Below are 21505 nucleotides of genomic sequence, written 5' to 3'. Positions count from 1 at the left end.
TAACTCTACACCTAAAGCAACTAGAAAAGGAAGAAATGAAGAACCCCAGGGCTAGTAGAAGAAAAGAAATCTTAAAAATTAGGGCAGAAATAAATGCAAAAGAAACAAAAGAGACCATAGCAAAAATCAACAAAGCCAAAAGCTTTTTCTTTGAAAGGATAAATAAAATTGACAAACCATTAGCCAGACTCATCAAAAAACAAAGGGAGAAAAATCAAATCAATAAAATTAGAAATGAAAATGGAGAGATCACAACAGACAACACAGAAATACAAAGGATCATAAGAGACTACTATCAGCAATTATATGCCAATAAAATGGACAACTTGGAAGAAATGGACAAATTCTTAGAAAAGTACAACTTTCCAAAACTGAACGAGGAAGAAATAGAAAATCTTAACAGACCCATTACAAGCATGGAAATTGAAACTGTAATCAGAAATCTTCCAGCAAACAAAAGCCCGGGACCAGACAGCTTCACAGCTGAATTCTACCAAAAATTTAGAGAAGAGCTAACACCTATCCTACTCAAACTCTTCCAGAAAATTGCAGAGGAAGGTAAACTTCCAAACTCATTCTATGAGGCCACCATCACCCTAATACCAAAACCTGACAAAGATGCCACAAAAAAAGAAAAGTACAGTCCAATATCACTGATGAACACAGATGAAAAAATCCTTAACAAAATTCTAGCAATCAGAATCCAACAACACATTAAAAAATCATACATCATGACCAAGTGGCTTTATCCCAGGGATGCAAAGATTCTTCAATATCTGCAAATCAATCAATGTAATATACCACATTAACAAATTGAAAAATAAAAGCCATATGATTATCTCTGTAGATGCAGGGAAAGCCTTTGACAATATTCAACATCCATTTATGATTAAAACTCTCCAGAAAGCAGGAAAAGAAGGAACATACTTCAACATAATAAAAGCTATATATGACAAACCCACAGCAAACATTATCCTCAATGGTGAAATATTGAAAGCATTTCCCCTAAAGTCAGGAACAAGACAGGGTGCCCACTTTCACCACTATTATTCAACATAATTTTGGAAGTTTTGGCCACAGCAATCAGAGCAGAAAAAGAAATAAAAGGAATCCAAATTGGAAAAGAAGAAGTAAAACTCTCACTGTTTGCAGATGACATGTTCCTCTACATAGAAAACCCTAAAGACTCCACCAGAAAATTACTAGAGCTAATCAATGAAGATAGTAAAGTTGCAGGATATAAAATCAACACCCATAAATCCCTTGCATTCCTATACACTAGTAATGAGAAAACAGAAAGAGAAATTAAGGTAACAATTCCATTCACCATTTCAACAAAAAGAATAAGATACTTAGGAATATATCTACCTAAAGAAACTAAAGACCTATATATAGAAAACTATAAAACACTGGTGAAAAAAATCAAAGAGGACACTAATGGAGAAATATACCATGTTCATGGATTGGAAGACTCAATATAGTGAAAATGAGTATACTACCCAAAACAATCTATAGATTCAATGCAATCCCTATCAAGCTGCTGCTGCTGCTGCTAAGTCGCTTCAGTCATGTCCAACTCTGTGTGACCCCATAGACGGCAGCCCACCAGGCTCCCCCATCCCTGGGATTCTCCAGGAAAGAACACTGGAGTGGGTTGCCATTTCCTTCTCCAATGCATGAAAGTGAAAAGTGAAAGTGAAGTCACTCAGTCATGTCCGACTCTTAGCGACCCCATGGACTGCAGCCCACCAGGCTCCTCCGTCCATGGGATTTTCCAGGCAAGAGTACTGGAGTGGGGTGCCATTGCCTTCTCCACCCTATCAAGCTACCAATGGTATTTTTCACAGAGCTAGAACAAATAATTTCACAATTTGTATGGAAATACAAAAAACCTCGAATAGCCAAAGCAATCTTGAGAAAGAAGATTGGAACTGGAGGAATCAACTTGCCTGACTTCAGGCTCTACTACAAAGCCACAGTCATCAAGACAGTATGGTCCTGGCACAAAGACAGAAATATCAATCAATGGAACAAAATAGAAAGCCCAGAGATAAATCCATGCACCTATGGACACCTTATCTTTGACAAAGGAGGCAAGAATATACAATGGAGAAAAGACAATCTCTTTAACAAGTGGTGCTGGGAAAAGTGGTCAACCACTTGTAAAAGAATGAAACTAGAACATTTTCTAACACCATACACAAAAATAAAATGGATTAAAGATCTAAACGTAAGACCAGAAATTATAAAACTTCTAGAGGAGAACATAGGCAAAACACTCTCCGACATAAATCACAGCAGGATCCTCTATGACCCACCTCCCAGAATATTGGAAATAAAAGCAAAAATAAAGAATTAATCTCAAAAATATACAAGCAACTCCTGCAGCTCAATTCCAGAAAAATAAACTACCCAATCAAAAAATGGGCCAAAAAACTAAACAGACATTTCTCCCAAGAAGACATACAGATGGCTAACAAACACATGAAAAGATGCTCAACATCACTCATTATCAGAGAAATGCAAATCAAAACCACAATGAGGTACCATTTGACGCCAGTCAGAATGGCTGCTATCCAAAAGTCTACAAGCAATAAATGCTGGAGAGGGTGTGGAGAAAAGGGAACCCTCTTACACTGTTGGTGGGAATGCAAACTAGTACAGCCACTATGGAGAACAGTGTGGAGATTCCTTTAAAAACTGGAAATAGAACTGCCATACGACCCAGCAATCCCACTGCTGGGCATACACACTGAGGAAACCAGAATTGAAAGAGACACGTGTTCCCCAATGTTCATCGCAGTACTGTTTATAACAGCCAGGACATGGAAGCAACCTAGATGTCCATCAGCAGATGAATGGATAAGAAAGCAGTGGTACATATACACAATGGAGTATTACTCAGCCATTAAAAAGAATACATTTGAATCATATTATACAGAGTGAAATAAGTCAGAAAGAAAAACACCAATACATTATACCAACACATATACATGGAATTTAGAAAGATGGTAACGATAACCCTGTATGCAAGACAGCAAAAGAGACACAGATGTAAAGAACAGTCTTTTGGACTCTGTGGGAGAGGGCGAGGGTGGGATATTTGGGAGAATGGCATTGAAACATGTATAATATCATATGTGAAACGAATCACCAGTCCAGGTTCGATGCATGATACAGGATGCTCAGGGCTGGTGCACTGGGATGACCCAGAGGGATGGTATGGGGATGGATGTGGGAGGGGGGTTCAGGATGAGGAACACGTGTTCACCCATGGTGGATTCATGTTGATGTATGGCAAAACCAGTACAGTATTGTAAAGTAATTAGCCTCCAATTAAAATAAATAAATTTATATTAAAAAATAAAAAATAAAAGCGTGGACTGGAGGGGACTTCCTTGGTGGTCCATTGGCTAAGACTCCCCAGTCTCAATGCCAGGGGCCTGGGTTTGATCCCTGGTCATGGAACTAGATCCCACATGCCACAACTAAGCGTTCACATGCTGCAACTAATATCGAAGATCCCACATGCTGCAACTAAGACCCAGTACAGTCAAAAAAATAAAGAAATATATATATATATTTTTAATTTTATTTTATTTTTAAACTTTACATAACTGTATTAGTTTTGCCAAATAAAAACAGTGGACCAGAAGATAAGAATGCCTGAGTTCAGATCCCAGCTCTAACACTTGTTAGTTGAGATCCTAGCTCTGCTAGATAGCAGCTGTGTAACCTCAAATGAGTTACACATAATCCCTCTGGTGCTTCATTTTCTTCATCTGTATAGTGGAGATAAAACCTACTGCAGAAGGGGGACAAATTAATGAAGGAAAGACTTGGACAAGTATCTGACACATAGCAAAAGTTCAATAAATATGAACTGTTATTACTATTTTTGTTACTATTTTTCCATTTACTGGTAAAAGTCCAGTCAGTCCTCCAGAGGATATTCATAGGTTACGTGCAAATACTACACCATTTTATATGAGGGACTTGAACATCCATGAATTTTGGTATTTGAGGGGGTCCTAAAGCCAATCCCCACAGATACCAAGGGATGACAGTAAAAATGATTTTAATTTAAAAAAAAAGTAACCTGAATATTACATTTTCATTGGTTTCTGCTCATTAGACTCAATGCTTAAACTGTGCTGGACAGGAAAAAAGCAATGTGCACACTGCAGCAGAAATGGCTTCTAAAAATATATTAATTTTTTAATTGTCTTCTTTTATTCCTGAAACTTTGATTACTCTCATTTTTACCCATCATCAGCATCAGGGCCTTTGAGCACTATGTCTGCGAATATGTTCACATAAGGTTAAAGGGACAAAAGCAAAAGCTCTGACCTATTATCCAATTATATGTCAGTGTAATTTTGAAATTACTTGTAGAAAAAACCTAAATCCACAAAATTACAGTCCACAACTCAATTCTTACCCGATTGATTTTTAAAATAAGATAATCAACAACAGAATAATGGCCAAAGATGAACAACATCCTAGGTGAAAAAATAACAGGTGTTTGGGTGGTGAACACAACTAATTTTTAGTTGTTAGTCATCCTAGAAAAATACATGTATGTAACAATATTTTTTTTTAAAGAAAGAAACAAAAGTCATAGAATAATGGAACATCAAGTCTCAATTGAAGAGTACTTTCAAGATTTAGTTATTTCCTGCAGTGAACTACCCACAGGGGTGAAGTGGGCTTCATGCACCTTAGCATCACACAAAACACTGGACTTGTATGTGAAAGTCAACGGATTACGTGCCTCTGTCTTTTTCAGAGCAACATTCACAATAGAAAATTGTACAATATGAATCATAAATCCCCATGCCTTCAAATCACTGTAGCTTAAAAAGAACTAGCTGAATGTGGTATGGAGGGGACTAATTTGATATCCGTTGAGGTGGTTATCAATTCAAACCCTCACTTTAAAAATTGATAATTAAAGGGAAAGAATTAAATACATTTCCTGCCTTTCTAGCAGAAACTGAATTCCAGAACAATTAAAAGGAGCCTAGCTGATAATTGAGAGCAGTGCTTATAGGAAAGTGTCAGCTTAGAAATGTAGATTAAATGATAGATGGGAAAAATCATCATCATTTCACAACCACTAATGAGATTATTGAATCAAGCAAGGATACTAACTGGCCAATAAAAAGCATCAGCTGAAGAGTTGACAGGGTGCTAACATAACACCACACAGATTGTCTTCCAGTGGCAAGGGGAGGCAACGTGTAGATGGCAAGAGGGGACATGTTCTTATCATCTTAAATACAGTGGTCGATCTTAGCCTCACTATGGGTGGACAACTGGATATTATCTGTCTCCTGATACCTGGGACAGCTGGAAAGATTGAAATATGGACTGAGCATTAGATGATGTGCATGCATGCTAAGTCGCTTCAGTTGTGTCCGACTCTTTGTGACACTATGGACTGTAGCCCACTCTTCTGTCCATGGGATTCTCTAGGCAAGAATACTGGCTAAGTCGCTTCAGTCGTGTCCGACTCTGTGCAACCCCACAGATGGCAGCCCACCAGGCTCCCCCATCCCTGAGATTCTCCAGGCAAGAACACTGGAGTGGGTTGCCATTTCCTTTTCCAATGCAGAATAATGGACTGAGTAGCTATTTCCTTCTCCAAGGGATCTTCTCAACCCAGGGATCGAACCTGCGTCTCTTATGTCTCTGGCATTTGCAGGCGGATTCTTTACCACTAGTGCTACCTGGTAAGTCCGTATTAGATGATATTAAGGACATAATCATTTTTAAAGTGAGGCCATGCTATTTTGGCTATTTAAGAAGTGATCTTAGCTTTTAAAGATACAAAAAATTCAGCAGTATTTGGAAGTCAACTTCAAGTTAAAAAGGCTGTTTTCTAATCAGGAATTCAAAACTGGCACAGGACTGAAAATAAAATTGGTTTCCAAGAAGCAGGGGAAGAATAGATAATATTTTAGGGATGAAAAGAAATGCAGATGCAGAAGAAAAGCAATTCCCTCTGCAAAGCACCCACCCCCAAATATGGCCAGTGGCCCAATTAGTCACAGAGAAAGGGAAAACAGCAAAGCAACAGGAAAAAATGCTGTTGGCCAAAATGTTACTACAGTGATAAACAAAACATTGTCAAAACACTAGAAACCTTAAGGAAAACTATACAGAAGATTTAATTTATTGGTAGCCACACCTAAATGCATTTTAAGTACCACTACTGATGGTACAGCATGGAAGAAGAAAGTGTTTAGAAAGGGCATAGATTATTTCTTGGAATTAGAAGCTGGTCACTTTGGGCTACAGTGACTTTTAGTGCAGGTTCTGGAATTATCTGTCTATGTGATAGTCCTTGAGAAATTTCTCCACGGCCCCCAGTGTCTCCATCTTAAAAGTGAGGGCCTGGACCAGAACCTAGAGTTTTGAAAATTTATAATTAAAGGCAACTAAACATGTAAACATATACCTCATTAGATGACCTCTCGGGCAATGTTCATGCTGTAATTATTCATTCCATAATTCAATGGTTCTAGAAGTAAAATGACAGTCTTTCCGCTAGTATATGCAGTTCAGTTTGTGAGGATTATTGTCATGTAGAGAAAGTAGATTAGTCATCCAGTTAAAAAGCAAACATGGAGATTTGTTCTATTATCCTTTCCCCTGCCTGGCACTTTTATTATATTTTTAGTTTTAACACTGATTTTATTTAATGGTCTGCAGCCACCACAAACAAAAACATCTTATGCTTTTAGTGGTCCATCTTGTCAGTGTATCCGCCTCACTAAATTATAGAATTATCTGACTCATCGGGACAACATATTATCCTCTAGACAGCAAATTGAAAAAAAGCAATTTTCCCATCTCTGAGAAAGATAATTGATTTGATTTTGCTGTCAATGTTATCATCATTCACTCTATCACCCAGACTTGAAACCCTGAAATTATTTTTTACTCTCACCACCTTTCATCACCCACACAGAGTCACTGAGTCATAATGAGTTCCCTTTAATAATGTCTTTTGCATCAATTGCCTCTGCTACCACCTAAGTTCGAATCCCTATTATCTCACAGGCTTGGATGACCATGATATTCTCTTTTCCCTTAATGACTTGTATGGAGTTTCTTTTTATTATAAAAGTAATACATGCTCATTACAGGCAATTTGGAAATTTCAGAAACATAGAGGGAGAGACAAAATAATATCAATTATCCACAATCTTTCTGCCCAGAGATGATTATTTTGACCTATTTCCTTCCACTCATTGTTCTATGTATATATTGATGAATTTTTATAAAAATTAGGATTGTAATACTCTACACATTTATGATACGTTTTTTATACTTATGTCATAAGTATTTTGTTAGGACACTAAATGCTTTGAAAACCTAACTTGTTAAAAAACTTATTCTTGACTGTTGATGTTTCCTTGGCTTCTAATTTTTTGTGTTAGAAACAAAATCTGCATTGGCCATCCTTATGTCATTGTTGGATTATTTTCCTAAAATAAATTCCTAAAGAAATAATTATAAGATTGAAGATGATTCTGATTACATTTTATTGGGTTGCTCTCTGGAAAGAAGGGCATTTTACAGGCCCACCAGTGGTGTGTGAAGAGTACCAGTCCCCCACCCATTTGTTAACACTGGATATTATCACTTTTTAGAAACGTAATAAGCTGGAAATTCATATATCTTTGGTTGTATGTCTCGTATATATCAGTGAGTCCAAACACGTTTTCACAGACATTGGGCATTTGTGTCATGGCACTTTGACTGTCTTCATTCTGCTAAGAGTGGTAGCAAACTCAAATGCCTTTCAGGGGTCTAGCATGTTAGGCCAATGTGTGAAACCACAGTGGGAATTGGGAATGGTAGGGCCTGAGATGAATTGGTAGTCCATGCCCTGCTTAAGATCCCAAATTTAAAAATTTTAAATACACTACACTGGCCAAACAAAACATCTGTGGGACAAATTCAGGACTAGATTATCAGTTTGCAACTGTGATAGCACTTCCTGTCTCTAATTCATTCCCTTCAGGTTGTTGTCAGAATGATAGGTGTGGAGACAAGGGAACCCTCCTACACCATTGGTGGGAATGTAAATTGGTACTGCCACTATGGAGAACAGTATGGATATTCTTTAAGAAGTTAAAAACAGAGCTATCATATGATCCAGCAATCCCACTGCTGGGCATATATTTGGAGAAAACCATGGTCCAAAAGGATATATGCACCCCAGTGTTCACTGAAGCACTGTTTACAGTAGCTAAGACATGGAAGCAACCTAAATGTCCATTGACAGGGGAACGGATAAAAAAGATGTGGTATATTTATACAATGGAGTACTACCTGGCCATTAAAAAGAATGTCATTTGCAATTTAGACGGACCTAGAGATTGTCTGGGAGTAAGTCAGACAAAGACAAATATTGTATGATATTGCTTATACGCAGAATCTAAAAAAAAATGATACAAATGAGCTTATTTATAGAACAGAAATAGACCACGAACTTAAAGAATAGATTTATGGTTACCGGGGGCAGGGAGGGTAGGGGAAAGGGATAGATTGGGGAGTTTGGGATTGATGTGTACACACTGCTATTGATATATTTAAAATGGATAACTAACAAGGATCTACCATATAGCACAGGGAATTCTGCTCAATATTACCTAACAACCTAAATGGGAAAATAATTTGAAAAAGAATAGATACATGTACATGTATAACTGAATCACTGTGCTGTACACCTGAAACTAACACAACACTGTAATCAACTCTACTCCAATTTTAACTATTTAGGTTGGCCAAAAAGTTCATTAGGGTTTTCCATCCCATCTTACAGAAAAACTTGAACAAACTTTTTGGCCAGGCCAATCATTCAGTTCAGTCGCTCAGTCATGTCTGACTCTTTGCGACCCCATGGAGTACAGCATGCCAGGCTTCCCTGTCCATCACCAACTCCCGGAGCTTGCTCAAACTCATGTCCATCGAGTCAGTGATGCCATCCAACCATCTCATCCTCTGTCGTCCCCTTCTCCTGCCTTCAATCTTTCCCAGCATCAGCATCATTGGCCATGCCAATGAAAAGGATTCATGTTGATGTATGGCAAAAACAATACAATATTGCAAAGTAATTAGCCTCTAATTAAAATAAATAAATAAACTTAAAAACAAACAAACAAACAAACCCCCCCCCCCCAAAGAATGATATTCCTACTACCTTCTCATAGAGACCAACCAAAATGTGACTCCAAATCTATTTCTGGGAACTCCTCTATCCCAACCCAGTATTTCTACCACACAGAACTCTAAGGAGACTGTGAGGCTCTTGAGGACAAACATCCTGTCTTACAAAAGGCCCTGCAGCATGGTGGAAAGAGAGAACTCTAGAATCAGACACTTCTTGGTCAAATCCCACCTTATTATTTCCTTGCTGTGTGACTACAGTAAAGTTATCTAACCTCACTGAGGCTCCAATTCCTCATCTACAAAATGCTACTAAGAGCACTGACACCACAGGGTGGGTGTGAAGATGGAGCACTGAATACACTGTGTACACATGGGAGACTGCTAGTCGCTGGTTACAGGTGTTATTAGAATACTTGCACAATTCTTAGCCTCCAGCATCTATCACAGCAGCTGGCAAAATGAAGACACAGGGGTAATCCTAAGGAAAATATCGGTAACAGTGATTTTCAAAGTGTGGTCTGTGAATGATCTTGCCAGGAGAGGCATCACTGTTGGGCTCCTGTTAAGTACGCAGATTCCTGGGAACCATCCCAGACCAGTGAGTTCGAACTTCTCGAGACAGGGCCCAGGATTCTATATTCTTACAAGCATTCCAGTCAACTGTGACTCAAAGGTGAAGAACCACTGGTTGCCACAGCCACCTCGGTCACAATATATGAGCCCTTCATTAGGCAGCTGACTTCTGGATCTCCCTGCCTAGTGGTGCCCTATATAGCAGAGTTACCCACTGTCTATGACCCTGATTTGGTGAAAAAGATCCAGATGACTTCTCCTCTGACAGCATGCAAGCCTCTGTGCCTTCCTTCCCTAGCCATGTAGCATCACTGCCACTGTGAACCACCCGTTATTACAAGAACTGTTTGGGCATTAAAGAGAAATGGAAAGTATTATCAATAGTAATACTAAGCACTAACATTTGTTGTGGTTGTTTAGTTGTTAACTAATAAGTTAATACAAGAGTCATGTCTGACTCTTGCAACCCCATGAACTGTAGCCTACCAGGCTCCTCTGTCCATGGGATTATCCTGGAAAGAATTTTGGACAGGGTTGCCATGCCCTCCTCTAGGGGATCTTCCCGACCCAGGGATCGAAGCCAGGTCTCCTGCATTGCAGGCAGGTTCTTTAACCACTGAGCCACCTGTGAAGCCCCAAGCACTAATATTTACTAAGCACCTATAAAGCAACTTCCAGGCACACTAAGGAGTTTCTATGTATTAATTTAATCCACATAACATTATGCATGATAAATTGCTTCAGTCATGTCTGACTCTTTGCAACTCTGTGAACTGTAACCTGACAGGCTCCTCTGTCCATGGAATTCTCCATGCAAGAATACTGGAGTGGATAGCCATGCCCTCCTCCAGGGGATCTTTCCAACCCAGGGATCGAACCCACATCTCTTATGTCTCCTGTACTGGCAGGCAGGTTCTTTACTGCTAGTGCCACCTATTATTACCTTCACTTTACAAGTGTGAAAACTGAGACACAGGGAGGTTAAGGAAGTTACCTAAGGTCAAATAGATAGTACATGACACAGCAGAGATCCGAATCCAGACAATCTGACTCCAGAGCACAAGCTATTATCTACTATGTTCTACTATTTCCCTGAATTAAGTGTCTTATGCCTGAAATGATTACTTTAAGATACACACAATAATATTGATATTTATTTTATTTAGTGTCTTTATTATCTTATTTGGGTGAATGTGTTTATCAGAGAAACCACAAACTCTTTTGTTCCCACAAGGTCTTAGCTCTCCCAGCCATAAATTCCAGCAGGAATATCTGTAGCCACCTAACTCTAACAGTTCGGGGGGTAAGAGGTTGCTCTAGTTCCATGTCTTCTGAGGCCAGCTTTCCAGGCAATAGCATGAATAAAATCGATTTCAACTGTGTGCATGCATGTGTACTCAGTAGCTCAGTCATGTGTGACTCTTGGCAACCCAAGGACTATAGCTCACCAGGCTCCTCTGTCCATGGGATTCTCCAGGCAAGAATAATGGAGTGGGTTGCCATTTCCTCCTCCAGGGGATTGTCCTGACCTAGGGATCAAACTCGCATCTCCTGTGTCTCCTGCGTTGCAGGCAGATTCTTTATCATGGAGCCATGAGGGAAGCCCTTTGACTGTTTATCTTATGTTTATATTTCCCCAAATTAAATTTGAAAGATTATCCAAGAGTCAGAAGACCTACCCATCAGTTTAGTTTCATAAAGGAGGCTCTTCCCCCTGCATGTCTGGATCAAATACATTCTCTTCCCCAGAGAGAGAATGAAGCCCAGCAATACAAACTGGGTGAAGTATTCTGGGGATTTCTTAAATATTATGTTAGGCCTGAGATACAACATTTTAAATCAGCTCTTTAATCTTTTCGACAAAATGTACTTTAAAATAACCAATCTTGAAATGAAATTCTGACCCATGCTACAACATGGATGAACCTTGAAAACATTATGCTAAGTGAAAGAAGTCAGACATAAAAAGCCAAATATTGTAGGATTCCATTTATATGAGGTACCTAGACTAGGCAACTTCATAGAGACAGAAAGCAGAATTAGAGGTTATCAGGTGTTGAGGGGAATGGAGAATTACTGTTTAATGGGTACAGTTTCTGTTTAGGATGATGATAACATTCTGGAAATAGTGAGGATGGTTGAGGATGGTCCAACAACATTGTAAATGTACTTAATGTCATTGACCTGTATATTTAAAACTGGTTAAAATGGTAAATTTTATGTTATGTATATTTTACCAAAAAAAAAATTTTTTTTAATCCTATAGCCTCCCCTCAAAAAATCAATTTTATACCCCACAGAGTCAGTACTTACCAGGGTATCATCATTCTGGTCTCCAAACATTTCTTTAAAAATCTTGCCAGGATCAGGAATTGGAGGGAATATAATGATCTTGAGCCTTTAAGAAAACAGGGACATTTCTGATCAAATCTTCCAGTCCATAGAAATGTTCCTCTTAAATACAGCCATATTAAAAGAGGGCTTAGACAAAAGACATGGTACACAAGTCATCTTTAGTGATAATGCAGTTGTGAAGAAATTTCTAAAGCAGGCTGAGAAATCAATGTCTCAAGAGTATCAAGTGCGGGTTTTCCAGCTTTATTGAGGTATACTTGACAAACAAAAATTGTATAAATCTGAGGTGTACAAAGTGAGTTTTATGTAGGTGTACATTGTGAAAAGATCATCACAATCAAGGTAATTAACATATCCATCACCTCACATAGTTATAATTGTGTGTGTGGGCCTGTGTGTGTGTGTGTGTTATACCCTATCATTTAAATAATAATGGTGTTTTACTTATCACAGATCACATGGGAGCCTGCTGTTTATAATTTTTTTTAAAAAAATCTGAGAACAGGGGACATTCCTCTTTAATTTTTCTTTTCTTTTTCTAATTCGTCTTCTATTTTAAATTTTTTTTCAATTTTTCTAATTGAAGTATAGTTGATTTACAATGTTGTGTTAATTAGTTCTGTACAGCAAAGTGACTTAGTTATACATATAAACGTATATTCTTTTCCACTATGGTTTACCACAGGATACTGAATATAGTTCCCTATGCTATACAGTAGGACCTTATTATTTGTCCATTCTATACATAATTGTTTGCATCTGCTAATTCCAAATTCCCAATCCATCCCTTCCCCCACACCCCTCCCCCTTGCAACCATCAGTCTATTCTCTATGTCTGTGATTCTATTTCTGTTTCACAAATAAGCTCATTTGTGTCACAGTTTAGAGTCCACATATAAGTGATATCATATGACATTTGTCTTTCTCTTTCTGACTTACTTAGTATGATAATCTCCCAGTGCATCAATGTTGCTGCAAATGGCATTATTTCATTGTTTAATAGCTGAGTAATATTCCACTGTATAAATATACTACATGTTCTTTATCCATTTCTCTATCAATGGACATTTAGGTTGTCTCCATGTCTTGGCTATTGTAAAGAGTGCTGTTATGAACATAGCAGTGCATGTATTTTTTTGAATTACCGTTTTGTCTGAATTCTGTTTTTGCATCTGATAGTATTACATTGGCCCAAAAGTTCATTCAGGTTTCTCTGTAAGATGGTGTGGAAAAACCCAAACGACCTTTTTGGCCAATCCAACAGTACCCTCTGATGCACCTACCTCATCTCCTAGGTCTCTAAATATTGATGTGTCCTAGGGTTCAGTGTTTTGTCCTCTTTATCTCCCTCACTTTATGAGCACTCTCTTCTGGTCTTAGGGCTTTAAATCTGTTTATATGCTGAGGACTCCCAAATTTCTAACTCTGGCCCAAACCTCTTCTTTAAACTCCTGTATACTCATGTATACAGGTAATGATTCAGCATCTCTACCTGGATATTTAATAGGCATTCCAAACTTATCATGTTCAAAACTGAAGTCCTCACCTTTTCCCTAAAGTCAGATCTCCTCCCAATCTTCCCCATCTCAGTAAAAGGCTGCAATATTCACTCAGGTGCTGAAGCCAAAAATCTAAGAGTTATCCCTTGAATCCTCAATTACTCCTACAACCTCCAAAAACAAGCAGCCATCAGCAAGTGCTATTATTAATTTCATCTTCAAAATACATCCTGCTGCTGCTGCTAAGTCATTTCAGTTGTGTCCGACTCTGTGCGACCCCATAGACAGCAGCCCACCAGGCTCCCCCGTCCCTGGGATTCTCCAGGCAAGAACACTGGAGTGGGTTGCCATTTCCTTCTCCAATGCATGGAAGTGAAAAGTGAAAGTGAAGTTGCTCAGTCGTGTCCAACTTAGCGACCCCATGGACTGCAGCCTACCAGGCTCCTCCATCCATGGAGTTTTCCAGGCAAGAGTACTGGAGTGGGGTGCCATTGCTTTCTCCGCAAAATAATCCTGCATCAGAATATTTCTTACTACCTTCATTGCAAACCTCCTGGCCTACACTATTCTCATCTTTCCACCCAAACACTACAGTGTTTCTCAACTGGTCTATCTGCTTTTTACTCTTGTCCAAGTCAAGTCTTCACTCAACAATACAACGATCCTTTATGACAGTCAATCCAATCACATCCCTCTCCTGCTTAAAACTCTCTAATATTTTCCCATCATGCTTAGGATAACATCTAAATTCCATGCCACAGCCTACATGATCTAGTCTTGCCAGCCTCTCCTGCCTCATATCCTCTTGTTCTCCCCCTTGTATGCTCTCCGCTAACAAGACACACTAAGCTCATTCCATCCTCAGGACCTTTGCACTTGCTGTTCTTTTGGCCTAGACTGTTCTTTCTTTGAATATCTGACTGGCTAACTCCTTTAAGTCTGTCTTCAAATGTCACTTTCTCAGAGAAGGCCTTCCCTGGCATTCCATGTAAGAGTAGCCTCATATCACTTCCTAGCCTTTCTCCCCAGCCCAACTCTATAACTTTACTACTCACTATGTGAACCCATAGGTAGGGATTTTGTCCTGTTCAGCACCACAGCTCTAGCAATTAGAATAGTGCCTGGCACATAATGCCGACAAAGGTCCATCTAGTCAAAGCTATGGTTTTTCCAGTAGTCAAGTATGGACATGAGAGTTGGACTATAAAGAAAGCTGAGCACCAAAGAATTGATGCTTTTGAACTGTGCTGCTGGAGAAGACTCTTGAGAGTCCCTTGGACTGCAAGGAGATCCAACCAGTCAATCCTAAAGGAAATCAGTCCTGAATATTCATTGGAAGGACCGATGCTGAAGCTGAAACTCTAATAATTTGGCCACCTGATGTGAAGAACTAACTCACTGGAAAAGACCCTGATGCTGGGAAAGATTGAAGGCAGGAGGAGAAGGGGATGACAGAAGATGAGATGGTTGGATGGTATCACTGACTCAATGGACATGAGTTTGAGCAAGCTCTGGGAGTTGGTGATGGACAGGGGAGCCTGGCATGCTGCAGTCCATAGTGTCGCAAAGAGTCAGACATGACTGAGCAACTGAAATGAACTTAGCTGGCACATAAATAGGCACTCAACACATGCATGTTTAAAGAATACTGAAATAATGATAAAATATTGATTCTAGAACCAGCTTAGTAAACTTATTCCAACTTTAGGTATTTTCCTGAAAGAGCAAATAATAGCACCAGACTAGTCCCTATGATGAAATCAAGAAAGTAAAAAATTCTCCAAGAATGAGTATCATGTCTTAGAACTTGAAGTACTTTATCCTATAGCATTAAGTAGCAACTCATTTTGCCTTCACATTAGACAAGTCATTTAATTGGTAATGATCTCCACTTCTAAAACTTATGAGCTAGCAACTAACGGTTGACAAATTAGGTGTTTTAGGGAGTTGAGTGAATGTAAGTCTTATCAACATTCTAAAACTGTACAAACAGAGCACTGCCTGAGCAGCACCTTGGAAGACTAACACTTTCCTCACTAGAAAATGGGCACAGTAATACTTGCCACACCATCCTACCAAAAGCCAGGTATAGCCAAAATGCTGCCAACACACTGGGCAGACATCAAACACACCCACAAAGAATAGTAGCCAGGCTAGCAGAAAGCCTGCCTGAGCAGCTGCCTTACCTTTTCAAATACAGCAGAAGGACAATGACTGCGGCTGCAACGATGACCGGAATGATGAGTAATGTGGTTATGTAAAATGTCTGATTGGCCTTCTGACCTGGAAATGGAAAGCAAACAGAAAGACATGAGAAATAAAACCCTTTGAGAAATAAACTAAGCAATCTTGTTATATTAGACTAACGAGATTAAGCTATTTCTGCCCTCTACACCAACATATTCCCCTAAATTCTTCAATTCTCTTGTCTTTTGTTATGTTACTAGTGGGGAGGGGGGAGTCCTACTCTAAAATTCCATGGATGAATAAGCACCTTACGGATTATCTGAAACCAGGATATCTTAATTGGTTTTAGACACTATTAACAAAGAAGTTATATTTTTAAAATATGTCATCTCATTAACACCAATTATCTTGTTTTATTGGTTACTTAGCATTATTGTTGTCATTGTTTTAGTTGCTAAGTAGTGTCCAACTCTTCTGCGACCCCATGGACTGCAGCCCACCAGGCGCCTCTGTCCCAAGGAATTCTCCAGGCAAGAATACTGGACTGGGTTGCCATTTCTTCCTCCAGAGGATCTTCCCAATCCAGGGATCAAACTCACATCTCCTGCACTGGCAGGTGGATTCTTTACTGCTGAGCCACCAGGGAAGTTCCAGAGATAGATAATATTATTTCCCATTTATACAGATGAGAAGTATAAGGCTGAGAAAGGTTTAATGGCTTGTCCAGTAATGGAGTCAAGCCTAAAACCCAGCACTGTCCAATTCCAAATCCTTTCATTAACTGCCTTGCTACAATTAACACTTAGAATGGCATATGTCTATTTATATCCTCATCTTTTCCATGAGGGCATGAACATCTGGAAACCATCATCAGGGCCTAGCATTGTGTTAGGCAGCCTCTAAGATGACTCTAAATGATCCTTGCCTCCTGATATTCACACCCTTGTGTAATTCTCTCCCCTTTAGGGTGGGCTAGACTAAATGTGTCAGAGAAGGCAGTGGCAACCCACTCCAGTACTCTTGCCTGGAAAATCCCATGGATGGAGGAGCCTGGTAGGCTGCAGTCCATGGGGTCACTAAGAGTTGAACACAACTGAGTGACTTCACTTTCACTTTTCACTTTCATGCATTGGAGAAGGAAATGGCAACCCACTCCAGTGTTCTTGCCTGGAGAATCCCAGGGATGGGGGAGCTTGGTGGGCTGCCATCTATGGGGCTGCACAGAGTCAGACATGACTGAAATGACTTGGCAGCAGCAGCAGACTAAATGTGTGAACCACAACAGTGATGGAATGTCCCTTCTGAGACGAGGTTATAAAGGGCTGCGGTTCTCATATTGGGTGTTCTCTCATACGCTCTTTCTTTCTTGGACCACTCACTTGGGGAAGCCAGCTGCCATGTCATAAGGTAGCCCTGTGGGGAGGTTCAAGTGGTAAGGGACTGAGAGAGACCTCCGTATTAGTTTCCTAGAGCTGCTGTAAAGAATCGCCATACACTGGTTGACCCAAAACAATAGAAATATATTCTCTCATAGCTCTGGTGGCCAGAAGGCCAAAATCTTAGCTTCTGGTGGCTCTCAAGAATCCTTGGCATTCCTTGGCTTGTAGCTGCATCACTCCAATCTCTGCCTTCATCTTCACATGGCCTTCTCTGTTTCTGTGTATTCTCTCTTCTTCTGATAAGGATACTAGTCACTGGATTTAGGACCTGCTCTCAGCCCTTAAGGGCTTCCCTGGTGGCTCAGATAGTGAAGAATCTGCCTGCAAGGCAGGAGACCTGGGTTTGATCCCTGGGTCGGGAAGAGCCTCTGAAGAAGGGAATGGCAATTCACTCCAGTATTCTTGCCTGGAGAATTCCATGGACTGAGAAGCCTGGCAGGCTACAGTCCATGGGGTCACAAAGAGTCAGACACAACTGAACGACTAACACTTTCACTTTTCACTCTTCACTTAGCCCTTATGGCCTCCTCTTAACTTGATTACATCTGTAAAAATTCTATTTCCAAATAAGGTCATATTCATATGTACGAGGAATTGCAACTTGAACATATCATTTGGAGGCACAAAATGAAACCTTCTAAAGCCTCCATCCAGCAGCCAGTGTGAAAATGAGGATTTGCAATGACCATATAAGTGATCTTGAAAGTGGATTCTCCAGCACCAGCCAAGCCTTCAGATGGAACCACAGTCCCAGTCAACAGCTTGACTGGAACCTTATGAGAGAGAACTTGAGCCAGAGGTACCTAGCTAAGTTGTGCCCAGATTCCTGAGCCATGGAAATTGTGAGATAGTGAATATCTATTTTTTAAGACACTAATTTCTTATGCAATAATATAATGTAGCCTGGCATATAGCTTGTTCAATCTCTCAATTAATAGGGCTTGATTACTTCAATAGCCTGTTTCTCTTATTGTTAGGTAGCTGTTGCTGCTGCTGCTGCTGCTGCTAAGTCGCTTCAGTCGTATCCGACTCTGTGCGACCCCATAGACGGCAGCCCACCAGGCTCCCCCGTCCCTGGGATTCTCCAGGCAAGAACACTGGAGTGGGTTGCCATTTCCTTCTCCAACTCATGAAAAGTGAAAGTGAAGTCGCTCAGTCGTGTCCAACTCTTCGCGACCCCACGGACTGCAGCCTACCAGGCTCCTCTGTTTTTCCAGGCAAGAGTACTGGAGTGGGGTGCCATTGCCTTCTCCAAGGTAGCTGTTAGGAAGTTCTTAAGTTGGTCCTGTTTTGCCCCATAGAGCCACACACACACACAAAAGACAGCCTATTCTCTCTTCTACTTGACACTACCTCAAATATTAGAATTCAGCAAACATGACTCCCTAGGCTTACTTCATTAACTGTGCCTCCCCAAATTTTAACATTCTTCAACATCCTGATTATGCTTTCAGGGAAAAATTCCAGTCTCCTAATGTACCTCTTACAATGTGGTGCCCAGGATGGAGTACTGCACACTTCTGATGTGGCCAGGACATTGTGCCACACGCTGCAGCATTCCCTTATTCTGGATGCTGTACTATCACTGCTGCCTATGATTATATATGCCTTTGGGAGACATTTAAAGGGTCTGATATTGAGTCACTTTGAGCTTACCATCTAATAAAACCCTAGCCCCTACCCTACAATACATGTATCCATAAGGCACATGTCTTTCCAATCCTATACTTGATTCTAGCAATTAATAAGTGAAACTTTTTTTTTTCAAACCTGAAAGTGTGAAAGTCACTTTGTCATGTCCAATTCTTTGCGACCCCAAGGACTATACAGTCCATGGAATTCTGTAGGCCAGAATACTGGAGTGGGTAGCCTTTCCCTTTTCCAGGGGATCTTCCCAACCCAGGGATTGAACCCAGGTCTCCCACATTGCAGGCAGATTCTTTACCAGCTGAGCCACAAGGAAGGCCCAAGAATACTGGAGTGGGTAACCTATCCCTTTTCCAGTGGATCTTCCCGACCCAGGAATCGAATCAGGGTATCCTGCATTGTAGGTGGATTCTATACCAACTGAGCTATCAGGGAATCCCAGATACAGGTTTATTTCGATAAAAATGTCATCAAGGTCATTGTCATACTCTTGATTCTGTTACCAGCACATAAGGATAGTCCTCTAGTACTGCACAATCTGCAGATTTAATCATGCCTGCCTTCTAGTTTTTTTCAGGTTGTTTGCAAAGATGGAAACAGGACAGAAGAGAGAATAACATCATTTGGATGGCAAATTTTCAAAGAGCTACATAATGTACATTAACTCTGAGCGATTTGATAATAATTAAACAGAAAGTATATGTCAATTGTGAGTGTTCTCTGGCTGATGTCAAGAATGAAGAACAGTCCTTTCCCATAATGTTTTCTGCCTCAATTTAGTTTCCATGCATCAATGGTTTAAATTTTAATGAAATCCCATTCTCTTACCTATACTCATCGCTTGACTCCAATTACTCCAGAGTTTGTCATCTTCATAGCATAACTTATTTGTTTTGACTCTTATTCTGACTGTGTTCAAAGTATCAGGAAGAACACCGGGAACCATGAAACAAATTGTACCCTTAGATACAAGATAAAAACACAAGGAATATTACCAGTTTATTCTCTTTCTCTGCTTCTGAATCCTAAATATAATTATCTGCCAAGTTCTGTATATGACAAAGACTAAGTATTGCAATGTAAATTATCTGACTTTAACTCCCGAAAAAGAAAATTGGCAATAATCCATAGAACAAAGTAGTTTGTTTTCCTTAAAGCAGTTCAAATTTAGGATATGCCTCATCATCAATTACCATTGAGTTTAAGTCCAAATAGCTCAAGTTGAATTTACTGACCTCTAGGTTTCCTTCAAATTCTGTATTCTGACATTTGGCCTCTTCAACCTCAAAAATATAAAAAATACATAAATTCAAAAGAAATTAAAGACTACATTTTATATCATTTAAGCATTTTAACAAGTTTTCTTTTATACCATTAACAGAAGACCAGGTATAGTGGGAAAAAGGGAGGTTTTTTAAAAAATAAATGGTGTTAGGATTGTCATACTGAGTGAAGTCAGTCAGACGGAGGAAGGAAATATAGGATAACCCTTTTGTGTGGAATCTAAAAAGAAATGAGGGGCTATATGTACACTTATAGCGGATTCACATTTTTGTATGGCAGAAACCAACACAACATTGTAAAGAAATAATCCTTCCTTTAAAAATAAAAATTAAAAAAAAATAAATGATACAAATGAATTTATTTATGAAACAGAAACAAACTCACAGACTTAGAGGATGAACTTATGGTTAGCAGGGGGAAGGGTTGGGGGAAGGGATAGTTAGGACGTTTGGGATGTACAAGTATACAGTGTTATATTTAAAAAGGATAACCAACAAGGACCTACTGCACAGCACAGGGAACTGTGCTCAATGTTATGTGGCAGCCTGGATGGGAGGGGAGTCTGGGGGAGAATGGATACATGTATATGTATGGCTGAGTCACTCTGCTGTGCACCTAAAACTATCACAACATTGTTAATCGGCTATATCCCAATACAGGGCTTTTCAGGTGGCACTAATGGGATTAGAAGTCCGGATAATAAGTGCTCTTTGGGAAAGTAGTGACCAAAAGAGGTCACGATTGAGCTTATGGGGAGCTGGTTTTGTAAGTGACAAATCATTTGTGAAGAATCACTGAGCTGTCCATAATGACTTCTGCAATTTTTCTATAGTATACTACATAGCAATACATAGTTTAAAAATATGCTCCCTTGTTGAGAATATGTGCTCAGACACTCAGTCGTGTCCGACTCTTTGTGACCCCACGGGCTGTAGCCAACCAGGCTCGTCTGTCCATGGGATTCTCCAGAAAAGAATACTGGAGTGTGTTGTCATTTCTTTCTCCAGGGGATCTTCCTGACCCAGGGATTGAAACTGCGTCTCCTGCACTGGGAGGCAGATTCTTTACCACTAGCACTACTACCTGGGAAGCCCAATAATACATCAAAAAATGACTGAGTTAGGACTTGCCTGGTGGTTCAGTGGTAAAGAATCCACCTGTCATGCAGGAGACACAGGTTCGATCCCTGGTGCAAAAAGATCCCACATGCTGGGGTGCAACTAAGCCCGTGAGCCACAACTATTGGGCCTGTGCTCTAGAGCCTGGGGACTGCAACTACTGAGCCTATGTGCCACAGCTATTGAAACTCGTGTGCCCTAAAGCCCATGCTCTGCA

At 39.9% G+C, this 21505-nt stretch overlaps 1 protein-coding gene across 2 annotated transcripts in view; it reads right to left on the bottom strand.

Moving 5' to 3' along the window:
- The window catches only part of IL13RA1 (interleukin 13 receptor subunit alpha 1), a 76806-nt gene that overhangs the window by 21588 nt on the left and 33713 nt on the right, over nt 1-21505 (bottom strand). For both annotated transcript variants that reach the window (XM_025276423.3, XM_025276422.3), the window contains exons 7-10: nt 20122-20169; nt 19715-19847; nt 15800-15896; nt 12073-12157 (exon numbers count right to left, since the gene is read on the bottom strand). In XM_025276423.3, the coding sequence (XP_025132208.1) occupies nt 12073-12157; nt 15800-15896; nt 19715-19847; nt 20122-20169 (363 nt within the window). The remainder of the gene's footprint in view (nt 1-12072; nt 12158-15799; nt 15897-19714; nt 19848-20121; nt 20170-21505) is intronic.

This window comes from Bubalus bubalis, chromosome X, assembly GCF_019923935.1.
Source record: "Bubalus bubalis isolate 160015118507 breed Murrah chromosome X, NDDB_SH_1, whole genome shotgun sequence".
NCBI lineage: Eukaryota > Metazoa > Chordata > Mammalia > Artiodactyla > Bovidae > Bubalus > Bubalus bubalis.
Note: the sequence above shows the minus strand (reverse complement) of the source record. Positions and strands in the feature narration are given on the sequence as shown.